The sequence below is a fragment of the Lucilia cuprina genome, chromosome 4 (assembly GCF_022045245.1).
Source record: "Lucilia cuprina isolate Lc7/37 chromosome 4, ASM2204524v1, whole genome shotgun sequence".
In the NCBI taxonomy this organism is placed as follows: Eukaryota; Metazoa; Arthropoda; class Insecta; order Diptera; family Calliphoridae; genus Lucilia; species Lucilia cuprina.
Window position 1 is genome coordinate 23,269,110 of NC_060952.1, and position 22,564 is coordinate 23,291,673.

At 25.4% G+C, this 22,564-nt stretch overlaps 1 protein-coding gene across 5 annotated transcripts in view; it reads right to left on the reverse strand.

Moving 5' to 3' along the window:
• The window catches only part of LOC111675782, a 391,828-nt gene that overhangs the window by 140,449 nt on the left and 228,815 nt on the right, over positions 1–22,564 (reverse strand). For 3 of the 5 annotated variants that reach the window (XM_046950025.1, XM_046950024.1, XM_046950028.1), the window contains exon 4: positions 13,072–14,660. In XM_046950025.1, coding sequence (XP_046805981.1) covers positions 13,072–14,296 — 1,225 coding nt within the window. In that variant the 5' untranslated portion in view covers positions 14,297–14,660. Of the gene's footprint in view, positions 1–13,071; positions 14,661–18,388; positions 18,449–18,572; positions 19,381–22,564 lie in introns of those variants that run through there. The other 2 variants (XM_046950027.1, XM_046950026.1) reach the window with 2 other exon arrangements.

Sequence of the window (22,564 nt, forward strand, 5' to 3'; positions counted from 1 at the left end):
ACCTATGTAGATGTACATACAGTTAGCAATATTGTATTTATCATGGTGTTAGTAAATTGTTGAAACTTTAAGTCATTTATTGTTAGTGGTTAAGGCGATAATTGAGGACAAAATATGTTCAGCATATTTATTTGAATTTTCAAAAGTTTTCATTACAAGTTTCCTGTAGTTTATTTAACTTGTTTAACGTAATTTATTTTAGAATTTTACAGACATAACGTTTATGAAAGACATACAATTTAAGCACAATCACAGATAAATAACTATTTTAATTAAGCAAAAACTAAGTAGTAAAAGTGCTATATTCGGCTATGCAGAATGTTATATCACCACCATCAAAGCAATTATGGAAGTGTGTCCTATATATAGACGTAGATTTTTATAGTTTAATGAAGACTGGATTCCGTTATGTATCAGTCACTAACGAGCTTAAAATAAAAACATTTTTCTCTAATTTTAATTCTATAAATTTCTAAACTATACGAGTTTATTTAAGCTAGTTAAATATTTTAAAGTGATATTCTAAAGGAGTTATTTCATAGGAGGGGTAGGATACTAAAATAGTTATATTATTTATCTATACACATAGACGGACGGGCATGGCTAGATAGTCTTAGAAATTAAAAAGGACACAAAATATATTTTTGAGGTCCAACGATCAACATTTCGATGTGTTACAAACCGAACGACAAAACCAATATAATCAAATTTTTGCACGTCAATTTTCCATTGCAACACTATTGTTAGAAGAATCTACTAAATGTTTACTTTTTTAATCATTTAATGAAATAATAATGTATTGGTTAAATATACAAGATTTTTAATAAATGTATATAAGAAAGGGTGCTAAATAATTAAACTGAAATATAAAACGTAGTTGATATTTTTCTTTAAAAGTAAAATTTATATTAAAGGTACCTACACATTACCTACCATTAAAAATCTGTGAAAAAAATATATTTGTATTTATAAAAATAAGAAAAAACTTCCTGCAAAATAAGAATCATGCATATTATCCCTGAATATTTTTACTGTTACCATAAAATTAAAACGTAAGTAAAAAAAGGTAACACAAACATTGTAAGAAATCAATACTCTTGAGATAAATAAACAAAATCGAAGACTAAAAAGGCAGCGGTTTCTTTTTGTTGATATTGGCGGATGTTAAACATACTTCAGTTATCGTCTCTCAGTATGAAAATCGAGAATTTTGTTTTGAAAAATCCCTAGTGCTTATACATATAATTTCACATACTTGTACAAGTCAAGTGGAAAAACGAAAAAAAAAATATGTTAAGTGTATAACGCCGACATTTCAAGCCTTTTATAGAGAGTGTAAATGTTTATTTCTAAACCACTTATAAGATGCTCAACCAAATGGTAGTGGCAGTAGCAATTTCACTGGCAGCATCAGTAAGGGTATCACTGCTGACAGAGGTTTTTGCGGCAACATCATTGAAAAAAACAAAAACAAAAAATAATACAGGACTTTCTTTTTGTTTGTCTGTAAGAACTTTTATTCACCGAATAAAAACCATTTTGCAATATTGTTCAAACTACAAACTTTTGGCAACCAAATAAAACACACACTAAAGCCAATATTACAATTGAAAAATATTTTAAAAAAATATATAACTTACAGTCAGCATGAACCGCCATAAGGTACCCTACATAAAATACATATACAGGAATATATGTTTTGCTAAAAAAAAAGGTAAGGTAATTTAAAGTTATAGTTAGGGCGAGCTTATTCTTACTGAATTTAAGGTATATAACTATGTAAAACATTTACTAGCGCTAAGCTTAAGCTTCTTCATATTTACAAACATAAAATATCGATATAAAAATAAATTCCATCATAGAAATTATTATAACCCTTAATTCACCAATAATAGAACAAACTCATTATTGTGGATACCGATATGAAAATCGAACAACGAGAAATTACACAATTTTGTTTGGCAAACTGAACATGACAAAGTTTTGTGGTTTATATACAAAATTGTTTGCTGATGTGTGGTGAGTGTGTGAAAAATTGGTTAAAGTCATAGTCAATGATGGAAAAAGAAAGAAAAAAACAAATGAAGCTATGAATTTATTGATTTTATTCTCAAAGTAGTTATTTAGCTCACAGCTTCTTATTGGTGGTAATATGAATACACAGTTAGAATCAAAATGAATAGAACTTTTAGAGGGACAGTTCGCAGTATTTAAACAAATGCTATATACATATTTAAATGCAATAAAAGTGTGTGGCCTACTAACTACTTAACAATATATCTCTTATTCTTTTATTTTACTGTACATTTTCTACGCTCTACTAAACACATATATATTTGTTTCTTTTTGTAATACTTATTTGCAAATGAAAATAAAAAAATCATAAAAAAAGTTTTGCCGACACTTTTGTAAAGTCAGTTTGAAGTGTGTTTTCTTTGCAAAGTTCTCTAAGGTTTATAACGATGCTGATTTATTTACATAACGTCAAGTGTTTGCCAGTGATAAGCTCTTTGAGTGCACTGTCTATTTTTTCTGCCAAAGGTACGTTAATCTTTTACCTGTTTAGAGACAGAAAAGTTATCGATAGTTTGTAAAATTTATTGCAATAACAAATGAAGCAAAAAGGAATTTGTTTTATTTTAGCATATAAAATTTTATAAAAGGGTTAGTAGCTAGTAGGTGGAAATTTTCAAGAAAAAAAATCAATAAAACATAATAAAGCAAAGCGTCTTCTAATATGCATTTTTTACTAATAAATATTTTTTTTTTAAAAAAATTAAACCCATAGACGGATATACTTGATCTAGTCGACTTAGAAGATAGAGTTTGAACAGATTTTTGTTCCACTACAAATAGCAGCACCCTATTGCTAATGTAAATATAAATATTATAAAAATATTTTCACATAATTCATATTTCATTTTATCATAGTTTCCTCCTTATTTGATAAAGTGAACTTCCTTTTAATGTCAACAGAATATATTCATAGTTGTGTTTGCTGCTTGCTTTCCAATAACTTTCATACAGTCAGCAGCAAATATACCAATATCTTACATATATATTTACTATGAATCAGGGTTAAAACGTATAACGAATATACCAAAGATTTTTATAAATATAATAAGTATTTTTCAGATTAGCCAGTAAGTCAAAATCATATTCGACTGTTCCGAACTATATTTGTAGTTGAACTTAAAGATTCTTTTTTTTTGCCTTTTCATTTATTGGAAAATTCGATTTCCTTTTTCTGATTGAACGTGATGTGGTTTAATATGAATATGAATGAATGTCACATGCATTAGTATATCAGCATATATATGAAAAAAGTCTTTATATATAAAATTCCCAATTGAGTCAAAGAAAACGAAATCGTGCGTATTTGGTGTTAAGAATATTTTTTTGATGAGATCAACAATTTTTGTCTCCAAAAGTTTCCCTTCTTTATTTTTGGTAAGTTTCGCTAACGGAACATGCTTAATGACTGCGAGAGATATGTATATAATAATTTTAAATATAAGACACTTGTTTCAAAATAATTAAAAGAACAAAGTATTTATTTTATTATTGTTTCATTAAAAATTTAGATTCCATAGATTTTCGTAAATATGTAAGCAATTTTATAGTTTTTTTTTTTTTTTAAATACATTACATGTAAATATCACGTAAATTTTTTAAAACTATAAATTCTTAAAATGTTTCATTATAATTATGGAAATAATAAAGACTTATAATTAACATGTTAAATAATTAACATGTTAAATTTTGAAGGTAATATACAGTAATTTAATTTTACTGTTAAATAATACATTTTGCTTAATCGGTTAATTGATAGCAATTATTTAGTTCATTGGTTATTTGAATTTTGAAAATTTTCATTTATTCGAACGATTAATTGTCAAAATTTATCGACTAACCGATAGACAATTAATGGTTTGAATACACTACGTAGTGTAGGACAAATATTTTATTTATTTTTAAACGTCAGAACAAAAATCCAATTTCTGACGTATATTTTACAAGTTATATTAATTTTAAATTCAGACGAGATACATATCAACACGTCTTCTTTAATATGCAATTTTTTTTTAATAATGTTTTTCGACTTTACTCGACTGTTTGCACGCAATAAACTACTACGTCAATCATAACTCAAAGCAAAGTTTTTTTATTTATACCGATTTTGAGCTGAATGAGCTATACTAACATACTAATACTAACATTTGTCGATCCATAATTATAATATATAAACTTTAAATATTAAGGCTTTAAATGTTCAAAAACCTCGCAAACTGTGGAACATGTGTATTTTTCCATTATGCACAACACTTATTGGTTTAAGCGGCCATTTAGGCTGGAAAGCTTATGATCACGTTTTAGTGTATGGACTGGAATTTTCACATTTAAACATATTTTTTATAATTTTTTTGTTTATTTGGTATTTTTTAATTTCGAAGTCGGATTTTTTTCGTTTTTAAATTCGTTTTTTTTAAATAAACTTTTCAAATATTTTTTTAAGACGAAAAATTAGCTACCATCATAATATTCTATTAATAAAAGACGTTATAAGATTTGTAACTATTTGACAGCCACAATTTACATTTCTTTATTGCGAAACTAATGCTAATTATGACAACTAAATTAACAATAATATTTCTTTTTCTACAAGTCATTAAAAAACAGTGACATGACTTAAATACTCTCCTTACCACCAATACATAAGCAGCCCACTTACATATACATAGTCACAAACATTTATATGTAAATGAAGTGGGAATAATAATGGGTGAATGTGTGTTATATATTAACAAGTGGTAGACGTCAACACATCTACACACTTTTAGATAATTATGAAAAAAAAAGAATATATGTATGTATATATACACACACTTTGTATATATGTATGTATACATAAATAAACAAGTATAAACATAAATAGTATATAATTCCTGTTAATATGTTAGAATTTATATGTATGTGTATATAAGTAAGTAAATTTTGTTTATTGGTGTATTTGTGTGTGGGTAAGTAATTAGCAATATGAAAAGTAACTTTATGTATTATGTATGGTTGGTTAGAGTTTCGTGCTTTTAAGCAGTTTATTGTATCTTCCATTCAATTTAACTGTTACTAATAGAATTTATATGCATAACGACAACAGCAGAAATTTACTTTATGTATATATGTATTGTATAAATATTTGAAAAAAAGTTTAAAAAAGCAAACTCACACAAGCAAAAGAATCATAAACATAAATACAACTCAAAGTCTAATAGGTATTATAGCTGAATTCTTGGTTATTTCTTTTAACTCTTCAAATAAATTAATATTTAAACAGGTAAAAAGTATAGTCGAGCATAGTCGAGCATATGATTACCTATATTAGCTATGAAAAATAGAAAAAGTGCTTTCAAAGGATATCACGTCACATAGAATAACCCATGCTTTTTATTCTATTCTGATGATATTATAATTTCAAAATGGAAATTATATTCGCCATATTTACTTTTACATATATATATTTGTTTAACCTCTGATTTTTAGCTTCTTAATTTAGATAGACTTTCCAACTTTAATTTCTATATTTTATATTTAACTTTTTAAATAAATCGTATAACTACAAAGGTCTAATAACTACAAAGATATAAGAAATTAAATGCCCAAGACTTAAGAAAATTTTTAAACTCAAAATATACTAAATAAATAAAATGATTAGATGCCATAGATCATTATGTACTAGATTCACATATTATACAAATATAGCACTTAAATATGTATCACTTGAATTTCTCATACAAACCAACGACGATTTATTGCTAAGAGTAAGAGAATATAAAATGAAAGTGAAACCACACTTATAGAACAAACAAAACCTACAGGCAGATTACAATAAATGAATAACATAATAAGAAAAAGAGAAAACTTTGTGAAAATAATCTAAAGAAAAGAAACATCAAAGCAAAGGAAATAAGGCATAAATAAACGGAAGCTTGTGTTGTAAACACAATAATAACATGTCAACATAAACTCATATACTTTCACAAACGCAGAAACACATACATTTACTCGTACTAAAAATACCATGTGATATTTCCATCTGACTGCTTGCTCGTTTCGGTTTTGTTGTTGTTTTTCATTAAGACATTTGTTTTTTTTGTTTCTGAAAGTGGCATGTTTTAATAACATCGAAAACCCCATCTTGTCATTCTATGTCTTAATTCTTAACTTATTCAAAGTTTGGGAAATAAAAAAATATATACTCAGACATACACAAACAATTTTTAGTATATAATATTTTTTAGATTCGTTTTGTAGGAATTTTATACGTTTATATTTTTTTACTCTTAATATGTTGCATGAGGGTAAAGAACTCATACTTTGTCCTTTGGCATAAATACCTAAAGTTTCTCTTTATGGTAGTAGAGAAAATATGAAGAAAAGTACTGCAAAACATTTTTATTTTACAGCAATAAACGTGACTTGATATACTTACGTGCAATGTATATCATAATTCGTTTGGAAAAAAATGTTTTATGTTGTCTTTAAAACTTAAAATAAAAAAAAAATTCCTTAAAATTTCATGTTTAAAAAAATAATATAGAGTGCATAAGCTGGACATATAAACGAGCTTTAAAATTAAGGAAATTGATCCTAAGCTATGAAATCATTAATTATTTATTTGGCAAATTTTGTGTTGATATAGAAGTTCATATATTTGTTTTAATATTATCATATCAGACTTTAGTATATCTATCAGCAAGTTATTTTGATTAAACTTTATTTCATGATATTTGTAATATAGTTTATTTTAAGTATACAAATGTATATGAACCCATTGCTTTTCATTATCTTTTATTGTACATGTAATGTATAATAATAGGGTAATATGCGTTTGTACTGGTGTTTAAAACATCCAAAAAATACTGGTCTGACCCACCTTCAAGTATGTACCAATCTGCTCAGAATTACTTTCAATGCTTTCTCATTTGACTCCCATACAAAGCCCTCTTTAAAAAATTACTAGAAGGTCAAATTATAAACACCAATTTTAAAGGATATGCCCATAGTTACACTTGCCACCGAATAACCACTTTTTTAAAAAAATCACGTTTTTGCCAACAATTTGTTAAAATATTTCGAAATTGAGACAATGAACAAAAATTAATTGACATTTTTTGCCTACTACGTATTGGTGTCACATGTGTTGGTGTCATATGTATCGCAGTTGAATAGTAAAAATTTACTTTCCATCTTTTTTATAATATATCATATAAATAAAAAAAAAATTCGCAAAAGAAAAAAATATTCGACCTATAAACTTTTGATAATTAATTATGAATAAAACTGTTTATTTAATTGTGCATTAATTCACAAATAAACATCAACCTTCTCGTATGAGTGATATTGTAGAAATTTATATTAAGCATACGTACTATGTACTATTGAAATAAAAACCTAAATAAATTACAAACTATTTCTATAAGCTCATCAATTATATTTTTATTCACAATATTTATACAAATTGTTTTGAAATGTACGTTATAACGAAAAATAAAAACATTCCTTGGAATTTTTTTTTCAGTCAATTAAGTGATTCAATATATTTTAATGTACAATGTACAAGAAATTTTCAATTATCTTACAAAAAAATTATAATAGCAAAAAAATTTATACGAAAAAGTATTTTTTTTTTTTCGTTTACTATAATTTTTTATTCTGTCATTATTTCAAAATGAATAACTAAAACAACACGTAACTAAACTTTCTGTCAATTACATCAAGCAATCTATCATTTTGTTTTGAAATTTATTTTGCAATTACTTCCAACAATATTTCAAATTGAACATAAACTTGCAATTTACACAGGCAAATATTCTGTCAGACAAAAACAAGAGTCATGTGAAAAAGTGATAAACTAAGTTTTACAAAAAGTGGCAGACAAAGGGCTACATAAAGAGTAAAGCGGTAAGAGAAAAACAAAATATGAATACAAATGCATTTCAAATACTTATATAGACAGTGGAAAGTAGAAAAATATAAATTAAAACAAATTAACATTTTGTTGGCGTTTATAAAAAAAAAAATCACTGACTATAGTTTATATTATGGACTAGTTTAAAGTCTATTATCTGAACTTAAATATATTATTTTTTACAATCGGAAGTATATTATATAAAATTCATTATCTAGTCTGAACTGTAATCAAGACTTATGTCTTTCTGCTCTTCCAAATTAAATCAAATTTATAGGCTAGACTAAAGTAATATCCACTATCTTAATCGGTCTACATATCCATCTATAAAGTAACTAATGATCTAGTCGGAATAAAAAAGTTATTTATAGCCAAAACAACCGTGCCTACAGTCTGTAGTAGAGTATAAAGCCTGGATTATTTTATATTCTGTAAATAAAAAAAGTTTTGTCTGATCCATTGTCCGAACTATAGTCTAAATTTAAGTCTGAAACCCATATTATATTGTCTTATCTATTATATAAGTATTTCAAAATATAGTCCTAACTATATTAAAAATTATTACCTAACTATATACTTATCTGTAGTCTCTACTATATGTTTTGATCTAAGTTCTAAACTATTATGGTATATCTACATTATACTTTATTATCTGTGACTTTGAGAATCTTTTTTACTCTGTAGTATGAACTCTTGTTATTATATATACAATCAACAAAGTCGTAATATACACCCTTCTGTATTGGTATTAAACTGTACATATATAGTTTAATATATGTATGTGTATAGAATTTTGTGCTATAGCACTTACATTTATTACTCTCTAAGACTAAACCAAAACAGTGGCAATGGTTACAGAACAATAATGGCAACAATGAAAAAAAATATTTAACCACAACAATAACAACTATAATTGATAACAAAACAAGAAACGAAACTAAAACGCGTTCGCCAAACTAAAACGGAAAAACAGAGTTATTTTAGTTGATTTTTTTTTCAAGTTTTTCAATGCTTTTTGCTAGTAAGAGTATTTTATTTCTTTCTGTTTTTCATTACAATTTTTCTTTAAATGGCAACAGTTGTAACAAATTGTTTGTTACAATGGCCAAAGGCGAGATATAAGTGTGTTTGAAAGAAAGAAAACAATGAGTGCACAAAGCTCCTACTGCTACTAGCATAGTAATGTGTAGTTGCTAGTATAAATATTTTAGTTTTAGTATGGGAATTTTTCACTAGTAGTAACTGTAGTAGCATTAGTTGATTTTCACTAAGTTCTGGTGTAAGTGAGTAAGTAGTGGGTGTAATATGAAAAAAAAAACAAGATATTCGAAAAAAGCTTAGTTATTTGTGGTTCATTATTCAGTTTTATTTATTTTAACTTGTTGTTTTATTATTTTTTTCCATTTACATTTGTCTGAGTACTAAACACTCCGTCTCTCTATACAGCTGGCTGTCTATTTTCGTTTCTACTTTTATTCAAAAGGATATTTTTTTTCTGTATTTAACTAAATGTTTATGTTAGTCTGTATTAAATCTTTTTGCTTTAAGCTTTGTTGTATAGTTTTTTTATTTTTGCAAAAAACTTTTCTGGTTCGTTACACTGGTCATTGTTTAGTTTTTATGTTTCTGTGCAAAAATATTTGTTAATGAAATAAGATTTTTTTATGATGCAAAATTATAAACAAATTGTGTAATTAGTTTAAATGTAGAAAAAACATAACACAATTATTGTAGTTATTTCCATAATAGTATTATTATGAACTTAAATTTTTTAAATATTTAGTTTATGTTTCTTAAATAAATTTAAATCACAGAAACCATGTTTGCTATATAAAATTCTGGGAAAGTAAACATTGTAAAATAATTTCGAAAAAAAATGGATTTGAATTTTTTATAATTTAAAAAAATATATATATTTTGAAATGAAGGGATTTCATTTGGGTTAGAAAATTGTCAGGTTATGGAATTATTGTTGAATGAGCAAAGTAATATAAAAAACTGTTCATACTTTTTGGCATGTAGAGAATAAAAAAACCTATACGTATGAGTAACATATAACATGTATTACTATATATAATAATCATACGTTTTTACAAACAATTTTACAGTTACTTTTGCCAAAGCAATTTTTTTTAGTAAATTTCAATATAAAATTATAAATAATTTTTTAAAAATAAGAAAAAGTACATAACTAAAATGTATATTGTCACTAAAAAATATAAAAAATAATCTTAGTTTTTAACAGGAGTATATTTCAAAATTTAATACTTCTTAAAAAGTAGTATGCAAAATTCATTTTTAATGCTTGTGGCTTTAGCAAATATTCAACTAGATACTATAGACAATTTATTTAAGTGGTTTATGCAGCAAGCTATGAATAATAATTCATTATAATATAATATTTTTCTTTCCTTTCATTATTTATTTGGTTAAACACAACAAAAACGCAAAACCAAATTTTAATAACATTAAAGAATGTTTAAAAATATATATATATTATATTTTTATGATTTTTTTTTTTACTCAGAAAACATTTTTTTTCATAAAGCATAGAAATATTTGCATAAATATTAATTTATTTAGTTATTTCATTATTAAAGTTAGAAATGCAAAGTAAAAATGCACATTTTTTTTTTTTTTGAATAGAAGATTGTTGTTTTATTAAATGATAAATTGAAATAGGAAAGATTGCAAAATAAATGAGAAAAATATTACAGACCAACGATGAAAAAAGCATTTTAAATAATTTCCACTAATCCCAGTATAATGCTTTCATCTCTTATTTTATTATTAATTTGAAATTTTAAGAAGACTTGAACAGATAATTAATTTTTTTAGAATTATTCAATACACACAATTATAAACTTTGTGTTAATGTCGTTTAATCGGAAATGGTCAAATCTGATACAGTGTCCTAGCTAAAAAAAAATATGATGTATGGACCATATTTGGATTCATATATAAATTAATCTTTTTTAAATAGCAACAAACACTGAATTTATTATATTATATTAGACTGTATTTTAAGAAATTCCTAAGCTATTGAATGTTCCTAGCAGTCTACATTTTGTGCTTCAGAAATGTTGTCAGATTTCCAACATTTATTTTGCTTAAGATGGTTTAAGAGAATAACCGATTATTTGCTGCCGCGACTGTAAATGTTTATCATAAAAAAATAGGACTTTACAATTGTCTATACATATGTGAACAAACTTGATCACTTATACCATATTAATTCTTTGATATGCGGGTTTTAAAACGTTAAAATCTTTGTGCCTCAAGATTGCAGCAAATGCTTTGGCATTGCTTTTTATCGTAAGGAATGGCCTCTTAAGGAATGTTTTGGACTCGGTATTGTGTAAACTATTTGAGCATGTTCATATTCAGCTACACAAAATCTTTAGAACTAAGTTGAAGGAAGAATAATCGGTGCTTTAGTAACATCTTGCTTAGATTTGTCCATTATCGGTCTTTAGTATTTAATTTTTTTATTAATATAAATTGATTAAAGCTTAAATGAAATCATGGTTCTTGTTAAACCAAATAAAAATGTAACATTTTATGAGACTATATACACGCAGAGAAAAAACATAGATCGACATTGTTACTATAACTAAACTATGTTCACTGTAACAATATATTGTTATCAAAAATATATAATTATTATTTTTATTCTATTTAAACAATATTGTTACTGTAATTATTTTCATGTTTATGGCAATTGTAAATTTTAGTATTATTCACTGAAAAATTTTTATTTTTCAATAACTAAATAAAAGTAACGATGAAAACATATAATGATACTAACAAATATTTAAACTTACAAATAACCGTTATATTGTATGTAAATAAAAAATAATATGATAAAATATTTCAGCTGATTTTTATCATAATATATTTTAAAATTGTTACAATAAACATTATATCTGTAGACTACAATCATAATGTTAACCATAATATATTGCTCTTAGAACATGGTTGCTACAACCATGTTTTTTTTTTCTGCGTGTAAAGCCTTTTAAAATAACACTTCGCTATGTGGAGGCATTTAGGCTTTGTTGTTTTAGAAAAAGTACTTTGCTTTTAATTTGATTTTTGTTTATTCTGATTTCGTTTTATAAAAGAAAGAAGACTTCGCTAAATATAATAAACTTTGCTATGTGGCTCAGAATTTCTTCATTATAACTATAATGTATTTTTGTATGAAAAACTTTGTAATAAAGATGTTCAAGACACTCAGAAATCAATTCGTTATATTGAGTTTTCGTTAAAATGATGTATGTCGAAGTTTTACTGTATGTGTCCATAAATCCATTTTTTGGATATTAACATATATACATAGATATATATTGTTCATATATGATCCATATGCAATTAATAAAATTGAAATTTATTTGTTTAATTTAAACTCTTAAATACTTAATTTTAACTTCAACATAAAACTTCAAAAAGGACAGATTGACGACAAACATTATAGAATTTTTACATAAATTAAACTTTAAAGAAAGTCGTTTAATAAAATAATAATTCTCCTCCTTTGGAAATAAAGCTGCATTAGAACCATAAACTAATTTCAATTTGTAAATAATTTTTTGCTACCCATATTTAGGTAATCATTTGGCATGTTTGCATTATTTCATTAATATCATTTTGTTTGCTTCAAATGATCCCTCCCAATAGAAACACATTATTTTTCCTACATATGTAAGTACCAGGTGTTTTTGGTTTTATATCATTTTACTCAGTGACAACTCCTAAATTCTCCATTCATAGAAAGTCATACAAAAATGTAAATGAGATTTTCATCTTTTTTTAAACTTTTCCATTTATCAGTCCTTTATATGAGATTAATTACAACACAATATGGTTTTAACAAAAAGGCACATACATAAAAATGTATGTATGTATGTATGTATGTATGTATGTATGTATGTATGTATGTATGTATACGCACGTACTAGTAGGGACAAAAAATCATAAGGATGCATATATTTCATACAACAATCATTAATGTGTGCACCTAAAATTTTTATATGTGAGTGTGTCATATTACCGGAAGAATATAGGGATGTTCATATGTATGTTTATAATTTACTACTTACCAGTTTGATATTGCATCGACATGACGAACATAAAGCTAAACAAAACAGTACGTAGTAAACATTCCAGCTGTTTGGTATTTTGGTAGAAACGTTGTCGTAAGGGAAATGCTTTGCAATATGTTGTTGCTGCAACTGCTGCTGAAGTTGATAGTTCTGTTGGTCTTGTAGTAGTAACAACATCAGTAGTATTCTCAGTAGTAGCAGCAATATAATCTGTGTGTGAGTGATGGATGGTGGTGGTAGTTTTAGAAATAGTGTTAAATATTATGTTGGCCTTGTTAGTGGTGGAAGAGGTGGTAATAATGTTGGTATTTCTTGTATCCTCTTCAACAGTTTTAGTTGCAGAGGAATAAGTAGAAGCTGCATCTGCGCTAGTATCAGTAATATGGGTATTTATGTTTGTTTTGCTGAAAGTGCGGATGTTGTTGAAATTGTTTGTGCTGCTGTATATATTCGCACTTTTGCTGTGTTGCTTATGCTTATGTTGTTGTTGTTTCTGTGTACATTTTTGCTTTGAGCCACATTTTGAACTAATGCAAACATTATTGCATTGTTTTATTTTACTTTGTGAATTTTCCACAGCATCCCTAGTAACAGGAATTGTTAATGCCTCTGCTGTAGCAGCAACAACTAATTTTGTTGTTGGTGGTAAAAGTGATGATGATATAGATGATGATGATATAGTTTCAAAATTTTGTATGATTTCTGCTGGGTCAGTAGCGCTGGCAATTGTTGACCGTAGTTTGAGTTGATATTGTTGTTTGCCAGAATTTATCGTTGAGCTTTTCTGATCTATATTCTGTTCTCTTTGTTTGGCATACATGTTTTTGTTTATTGTTTTACTTACTGTTGTCTTATTTTTTGTGGTTGTTTGTGTGTTCGCAGCATTTGAAAATTCAAAGTATTCCTTTAAGGTCATGTGTGTCTGTTTCAGTGCCTGCTGAGCCATTGTGGGTATTTTCTGTTTCGAAACTTTACTAATCATTGTTTGCTTTCTGAAATTAGTTTTTGTTCTATTTCTTGGCTGTGCTTCAGCGTTTAATGTTGAAAAATCTAACATCATCAGTCGGGCGTTTTGTAAAGTTATTGCCTTATCAAATTTATTCGTTTTTCTGTTGCTGTTATGACTAATGATAGTGTTGGCAATATTTTTTGAATTAATTATATTATTTTCCTTCGTTTGCTGTTGTGTTATAAAATTTTCATTTTGTTTATCACCCGTCATAGTTTTTTTCCGTTTTAATGTTTTTATCACCAGTAATTTTTTTTATAAAGATGACCTCTGTCTTTTTTCTTATATAAATAATTCCCTTTGAATGGTTTTGTTTTACACAATTTGGTCAATAGATGTTTAATTTATTTTACATTTTTTTTCAATAAACTCTATTGTAGCTATTGAATATATTATATATTTTTTTTTTGTAATTTTTACTTTATTTCCATTCAAAATATAAAAAACTTTTATAGAATTTGTTCACTTTTCATTTTAGCCATTTTTTGTTGTTATTATTTGTCTTTTTCGTGAGTTTTAATTAATTTAGTTTTACGAGGACAATTTATGCAGCAAAAAGTTTTCGTTGTTTATCAACCTAAAAAAAAGGGGAAAAAAGAGGGTTTTTGTTAAATATTTTAAAAGTTATAAAACTAAAGTTATTATTTTTAAATATGCAAAATGACGTAACAACAATTTTTTATGATATATAAAATTAACGTTTTGGTTAAAAATTGTCTATAACGTCAAAATAGTCGTTGTCGAAAATCTTTTGTCAAAAATACTGACATTATTGCAAATATAATCGCTATTGCGTATTAACAAATAATTTTTTTTCACAAATCAAAAAGTCTATGCTCTAAGATCACCAGAATGACCAAATAAACATCATTCTTACTTTTAAAATTTTTAAACATAATTTAACAACATCTCTATTAACATTACTAAACAATAAAAGTGAATGCAATCTTAAATCGATTTATTATTTCACTTATGGACCATGTAACTGGACCGTAACTTTGTTGTGTATCTTATTTGTTATACATAAACATTCTAAGTGGATTTAGCTTTACCCGATTGTCATTTTTTTGTCCGTCTGTATGACCGTGCCAAACTTGTGCGAAGGTAATTTAATGAAATGAAACCAAAGTTAAATCGGTACATTATTTCACCTTACCCCAATACAACAGTACTCACCTAATTTGGCTTTTGAGCTCATAATTAATATAAGAATCAACAAAACTTATTTTGATAAAAGTCTAAATAGTACTATTGAATTTACTAAAAGTAATTTTATATATTTTTGTTATTATTATTTCTTATAAACCTTAAGACCTATAGAACCAAAATCTACGTAATTTTAGCAAATTTCATATATGGGCAATTTAAATAGATACACCTATTTTAATATGCACTAAAGTTAGTACTATTGAAAAGTAGGCCAGATACAAATTTCCTGTAACTTTGCAGCTATTGATCTTAGCAAAAAATTGGCTAAAACAGTTTAAAAAGCTATTTCTTTATTCCTTTCAAAAAATTAAATAATTGTTTAACAAATTTAAAAAACTATTTTTTTAAATCTTTTTCAAAATTGCACTTAATTTTCCCATATTTTGGTAGGTTTGTTGTATTTTATTTTTTGCTCAAAAGAAAGCCTAAACCATTTCCCGTAAGAGCTTTGTAGTCACTTAATGGGTTGTCAGGGGCATATGTAAGAAAGAAATTAACACACAAACACCTCGTTTTTTGAGTTAAATTTTTTATAGATATTTCACTCGCAACCTACAAATTAACCACAAAGCTCTAAGCTTATTTTTTTTACAAAAAAAAAAAAAAAAAAATACAAAAACTTCCTATTCTTGAGAAAAATATATTTTTAATGGATATCCCACTCGCATTCTTTTATGAAACAAGCTATATGAACTTCTTCTGACAATTTTTGCTTAGACTAATAATTGAAAGTTACGCTCATAAAACACTTTATAACCTAAATATCCAACTTTGACCTCTTATAAGTACAGTTCTGGACTTATAGTGCTGAAAATTAAAATTACGCAACAACAAATCGATGCCATTTTGTAGCAAATTCTTTCATTCGAAAGAAAACTACAAAAAAGTTATTTTAAGTTACTGACTACAAACATACATTTGCATAGAAATCCTTTCCCTGCTTATAACTATTGCTTCTATCGCGCAACTACAGCTCATTAGTAATATCAAGATAATGATTGATGTCTTATTTTATAGATTATTTCTTTTGTTTTCCACATTGTTTCCTTCGAAGATAATTCTATTAGTATGAGTATTGCCATTTGCTTAGTTTTGAAGCTTGTATAAGTAATAAATTATTTTTTTACAAACTGGAAGTATGAGTGATAAACCTAACATCTATTCACAAAGGTTTAAGAAAATTTTAATGGAATTTTCAATATTTTTGTTGCTAATATTATCTTTGCTAAAGTCTAATGAGTAAGACCCACGAAATTGTGTATATAAAAAACTGTAAATTATAATTTTTTGTAAAATCGTTGTAATCGTTATTTTTATGGCTATGATTTTACAGTGGATATATAAGATTTAGTCACATAAAGCACTCTTATTTGTTAATAATTAATTTTATAATGTTTAATATAATTCCATTTCACATTAAGATAACACTAGGAACGTGAAATAGAATCATATTAAACATTATCAAATTAATTATTAACAAATAAATCATTGCCATAAAAATAAACATTTTTGAATTTTATTACACCGTCCGATATTCAAAATTTAAAAATTATCCTTTAAAAAATTATTCTAAAATACGTCTACCGATTAAACAATGACAAATTTGATGTGAAGCTAACAAAAAGAATTGTTAAATATTTCGTGTTATTTTTATTTTAAAAGTAATTTTTGACATCTTTTAATACTGACAGTATAAAATAAAAACAATACAAAAAATATCCCAAATTTTCTTCATCGCTTGTCATCAAATTTGACATTGTTTGATCAATAGTAGTATTTTAAAATATTTTTTGAAAAATTTACTTTCTAAAATTTTGATGTCCTATATAAAGAACAAAGAAACACAAAATAATAAACAAAAAACGCAGTTTTTCTCAATTAAATTTCAGACGATTACCATCCGGTTCGTGTCTAATGATTTTTTGTCTTTTTGTCGGATAGTGTTATTATATATAGATAATATTTGAAAGATGTCCTTAAAAAACATTTATAAAAACAAATCGTTTTTGTCAAAATTTTAAAAACCAAAAATTTGTGGTTGCAGAATAGCTTCTATGGCTGATAAGGTCTCATATGGACTTCATCAGTTCATCATCGCTCGTATCATGTTTAATATATTAATAAGAGTTAAAGTAATTTTTTAAAGGGGACCTTATACATAGGGGTTGGGAGAATTGATAGATTTTGGCTCATACAAAAGATGTTTATGTCGAACGTCATCTTAGTACTTGTATTTTTAAGCAATTATGGAGAAAGTACAAGGTATATTATACCTATTCTCTTAATGTTTGGTACAAGGATTTCAGTGTATGTCCGTATCGAATTTTATTGCTGTACAGTTATTTTTAAGCAAAAAGTAATTTTTAGTCACATTTTGATCGAATGTTATATGAGGAAATTAAAAAATTGACTACAGGGAAATTTTGTCGTTATTGCTACGTAATTTATGTCTGTTTAAACCTTTTTGTATAATATTCCAAAGTCACATTTGTATTGGATGTAGCGTGGACTGATTTTGCATATTTTCAATACTAAATTTATTTTTTTATGTCAAATATAAAAATAACTTTAAGACTCTTTATTTATTAACAATTTTGCATATAATTTTCAGTTATAGTGTAAATAAAACAGTTAAATGTTTATTTTTGGAACATATTTATACAGTTTAAGATCTTATTTTATGGATATTTCATGAGCATAAAGCACTTTTTCGACCACATTTATAGTTTCTCTGATGATAAAAGATAAAGAAATTTAATTTATTATTAAAAGTTTCTTTAAATAAAATATCATTCTTAACTAAAAATTAAGTATAAATGAAAGACATCAATTTGTAATAATTTAAAGAAAATTTATAATGCAATAAGACAAGAACAGTGATAGAAAATTTTTATATATTATAAAATTTAAAATATATTTTTTAATTTCATAATATAAGCCAATTGACAAGCTATGAACCACCCTTTTTATACATATATACCCTTTTCTAATTGACTCAACTTGTTGCATTTAAAATTTAAATTACTGTAATTTATTACTGTTTTTTCTCTTAAAGAAAATAAACATTGTTATTGTTTTATAAATATGTTATTATACCTTTATGAGTTGTTTTCAATAACAAAATTTTCATATAAATATAGTATGTTATTTTGTTTTTAGATAGAATATTTTCACTTTATTTGTTTATTTATTGGTTTATTAATAAAACGTTTATTTTTATAAAATTTGGCATTATTTTATAAAATAATTTTGTTTTTGAAAAAAATTTCAATTAATTTACCATATCTTTTATTGCTGTTTATTTATTTTTATCCAAATTCTTTTTTATGTTAATTTTTTTAAGACTTTCGGATACAATTGGTTAGTTGTAATAATTTGTTTAACTACTTTATTTTATTTATTTTTGAGATACTTAAGAAATCCTTATTATACTCATTTTTTGAATATTGGTTATTTTTTATTCTATTTTTAATATTATGTTTTTTTTTAATAGATTTCAATGTTAAACCTTATGTTTCACTTTTATTCGCTGATAAATTTATTAATTATATTATATACATATGTAGCATATCCAATTCAAAATAAATATTCACATATAAATTTTTAAATTCTGCTTTAAATACTTTTGTTCAGTGTGTGTTTATTTAAATTATTGATTTTTATCAATGTATATGAAATATTATTTATATTTTTTAGTATTTCTTAGCACACTGTAGTTATTTTTAAGGTTTTACACACACATACACTTGTTGTTTGTTTAAGTCTTAACATTTGCTATAACTTCCTTGCTGTTGTTGTTTTTACTCTCTAACTTGATTTTCTTTTTATATCCAAATAAAAGTATTATTTATTAATTTTATTTTTCACTTTTAAAACTATATATTTTTATTATTTGTTTATTTAATTTTTTTAATAATTCCTTTTTTTTTTTGCTATTTTCAATCACACAACAAATAAATATTGTAAATATTACTCATACTTATTATATCTTAGGGTTAAAGAACATATAAAAATATTTTATTCTGCGTAGGACAAACGACCGACAAGAAATGGTTGTGTATGCGTGTTGTATGTTGTATACGTCACGAAATCTATGAAACAACTGACTTGTCAGACCATTGAAATACAACCAACAACCAACTATTCAACCCAATTGAGTTCAGTTCAGTTGAGTTGAATTGAGCTGAAATGTAAAGAGGACTAAACAAAAATACGTTGGCATATATATGAATACTCTCTATTTCTCTCCAACATACATATACACTAATATAAACTCTCAGACATTTATACTCTATAAAATGAAATTTTTTATTATTATTATTTATTTTTTGCAGACAACAACAGGAAAAAGTGGGAAATTTTTCCGTTTCTTGTCGTAGTTGAGCAAATAAAACAAGTGGAGAAAAAATCATGTGTTTTTGCAGGTTTGCTGTTTATATAAGCTATAACAGACATACATTCATACATATCCTGTTTTTTAAATATTAGAGGATTTGTGTCTGTACTAAAATTATGCTACACATTTTTTGTTTTGTTTATTGTGGCATACGCAGATTTCAAAACAATCCAGCCAAGAATAAATTTAAGAAAATAAAATCCTTAGGGATATAAAGGAAAAATTTAAAAATGATTTACTATAAACAGTAAAAAATTCCCAATATTTTGTTTATACATATTTAAAATTTATATATAAAGGCATGTATGTAAGTTTGTATTAAGCAGTAGAAAAGTATGTTTATTTGATTAAATACATACAGCACCAAATTTGTCAAGATATTTTTTTGTTTACTTTGCAAGAAATTTGTATGTACGAGATACATAAATAGAATTTATTATATACATTTATGTAAATTTATTTACTATATTAAATAAATAATTGTAAATCTAATAAATTCTATAAAATCAAAGTGAATTAAATATTAATAATAAAGTTTAAGCTTTAATGGTTTATATTATATAATTATGATCGATTATTTTGAATTTCTTAAGACAATTTACTTAATAATTACATTAACATGTTATCATATGCATAGTTAATAATATGCATTTTCCGATAAGATGTCGAGAGTTATTAATTTATTGGAATATGTAATTTTGTAGAATTTAATGTAATAAACTATTCAATATTTAATGTCATATTTCATGCTATAAGATTTTGACAATTGATTTATCTCATAGTTTAAAGAACTACTTTAGTAGAATTCAGTTTTACGTCCAAAGAATCAATAATAATTATCATTAATAGTTTCTTTAACGATTCAAAAGGTCTTATGAAATCTACACCACAGAAAACATGCATTTGCATTACAAAAATCGGTATATAAATGATATTATCCTCTTTAGAAAATTAATTTAATACTAAGAACTGGCTTCACAATAGTAGTCCATATAAATTTTGAATAGTAAAATTCAGCATATATCAAATAGATGAGATTTACTTTATGTTTACGACTCAAAATTTATGGTAAGTATTTGGCATAGCCAAATATAAACTCTAACTTGATCAAATCTTTGGTGATTTTAATTTCTAAAGAATATCGTTGTTTGTCCGGCACTCAAAATACAAATATATTTTTAACATCTTTTTATCCTAACTGTATAAAAAAAATAATACATAATATTTCCCAAATCTTCTTGTTCACTTGACATCAAATTTGGCATTATTTGATCAAAAGAAATATTATAAAATATTTTTTGAAACATGAGCTATTTAAAACTTTAAAGCTCTTTAAAAAGGACACAGGATCTCGAAATGAAAAACTAAAAACGCAGTTTTTCTCTACTTATAGCTTTAAATTTATAGTTTCAGACTCATTTCAGACTCATATCATTTTAATTTTGTCGGACGTTTTTATAGGGGCCATTGTCAAATATGGACCGACATCGATGTAGAATGATCATTTATTTGGTGACATGTATTTCCTATTTGTAATACCAAATTGGATTATGCCATTTGGACAAAAGACATACTAACTGACAAAGAGATCTGGGTATGTATTCTTGGAGTCTTTGTGGGTTTTTGACCACAAAAATTCATGGCTCCAGGTACTTAAAAACTGTTTAATTATTTTTTGCTCCTTGGTGCTCAATTATTTAAGAACCAATTAGCTCAATAATTCTTAAGGCAGAAAGCGCTTTGTTACAATCCACCTAGATGGTTTTTGGGCAAAGTCATTGTTTTTGTAACTGAACTTGGCCTGCGTAATGGTCGCATTGGACTCTTCGGACGGACTTAGCAAAAAAATAAGCTTTTCACGAATTGCATTTAAACCTAAATATTAATAAAAATTTTTTAAAGCTGTTCTCATTTTATAAACAATATAAAAAATCTATCTCTGGATCAAAACAACTTTTGACAAAATTTTAAAGAGAATTTATTGAACTTACAAAATTTATATTTTTTAAGAAAATTTAAAATTATATATCTGACGATTGGAATACATGTGAAAAACATTAATACATTAATGTAGTAATTCAATTATTTTCATGGAAATAACAAACATATCAGTTGAATCTATCTTTCAAACCATTTTATGATATTATTAGTATGACACGGTTTAAAGTTGTATAAAATAATAAAACAATATATTATAAAATTTCTTAAATTTCAAAAATTTTTAAAGTCATTATCAGATTACAAATTTAAATTATTGATTTTCTCAAAATTTGTATTAAAAAAATGTATCAATTATTTCTTAAGATACCAGCTGCTTCTTCTCATCTAATATTGTAAGAAAACTTTTTTAATTTTGATCTAAGTAAAACATAATATACAATTTTTTGGTTATGATATAGAAATTTGCCTAACCTTTTTGGTAAACAATTCAAAGATGAAAAAAAATTTTAAGCAAATGTATGTTTTATTTTTTGCCACTTATTAAATTTATCTATATATGTACGTATGTGTGATGAAACATGTATAGAAAAAAAAGAACATCTTTCTTGCCACACATTTCGTTTAAGAAGAATGGAATATTAAGGTTAATGTTTTCTATAAGTGTCTGCCAATAAATTGATATATAGAATAAAAATAATACATGAAAAAAATACGACTAGTCAAATTAGGATAATGATGTATATATATTTGGGATAAACACATATACATTTGGTGTACGTACATATTCATATATAAATATTTATATGTATTGTGTGTGAACTCTTAAGAGCAATCGTTGTATCCAAAAACACACAGTATGTCAGTGTTGCTTCAAGCATTTTTATATGAGTTCGGTAAAACTTATAATCAAAGTATTACAAGAAATTTTAAAGATT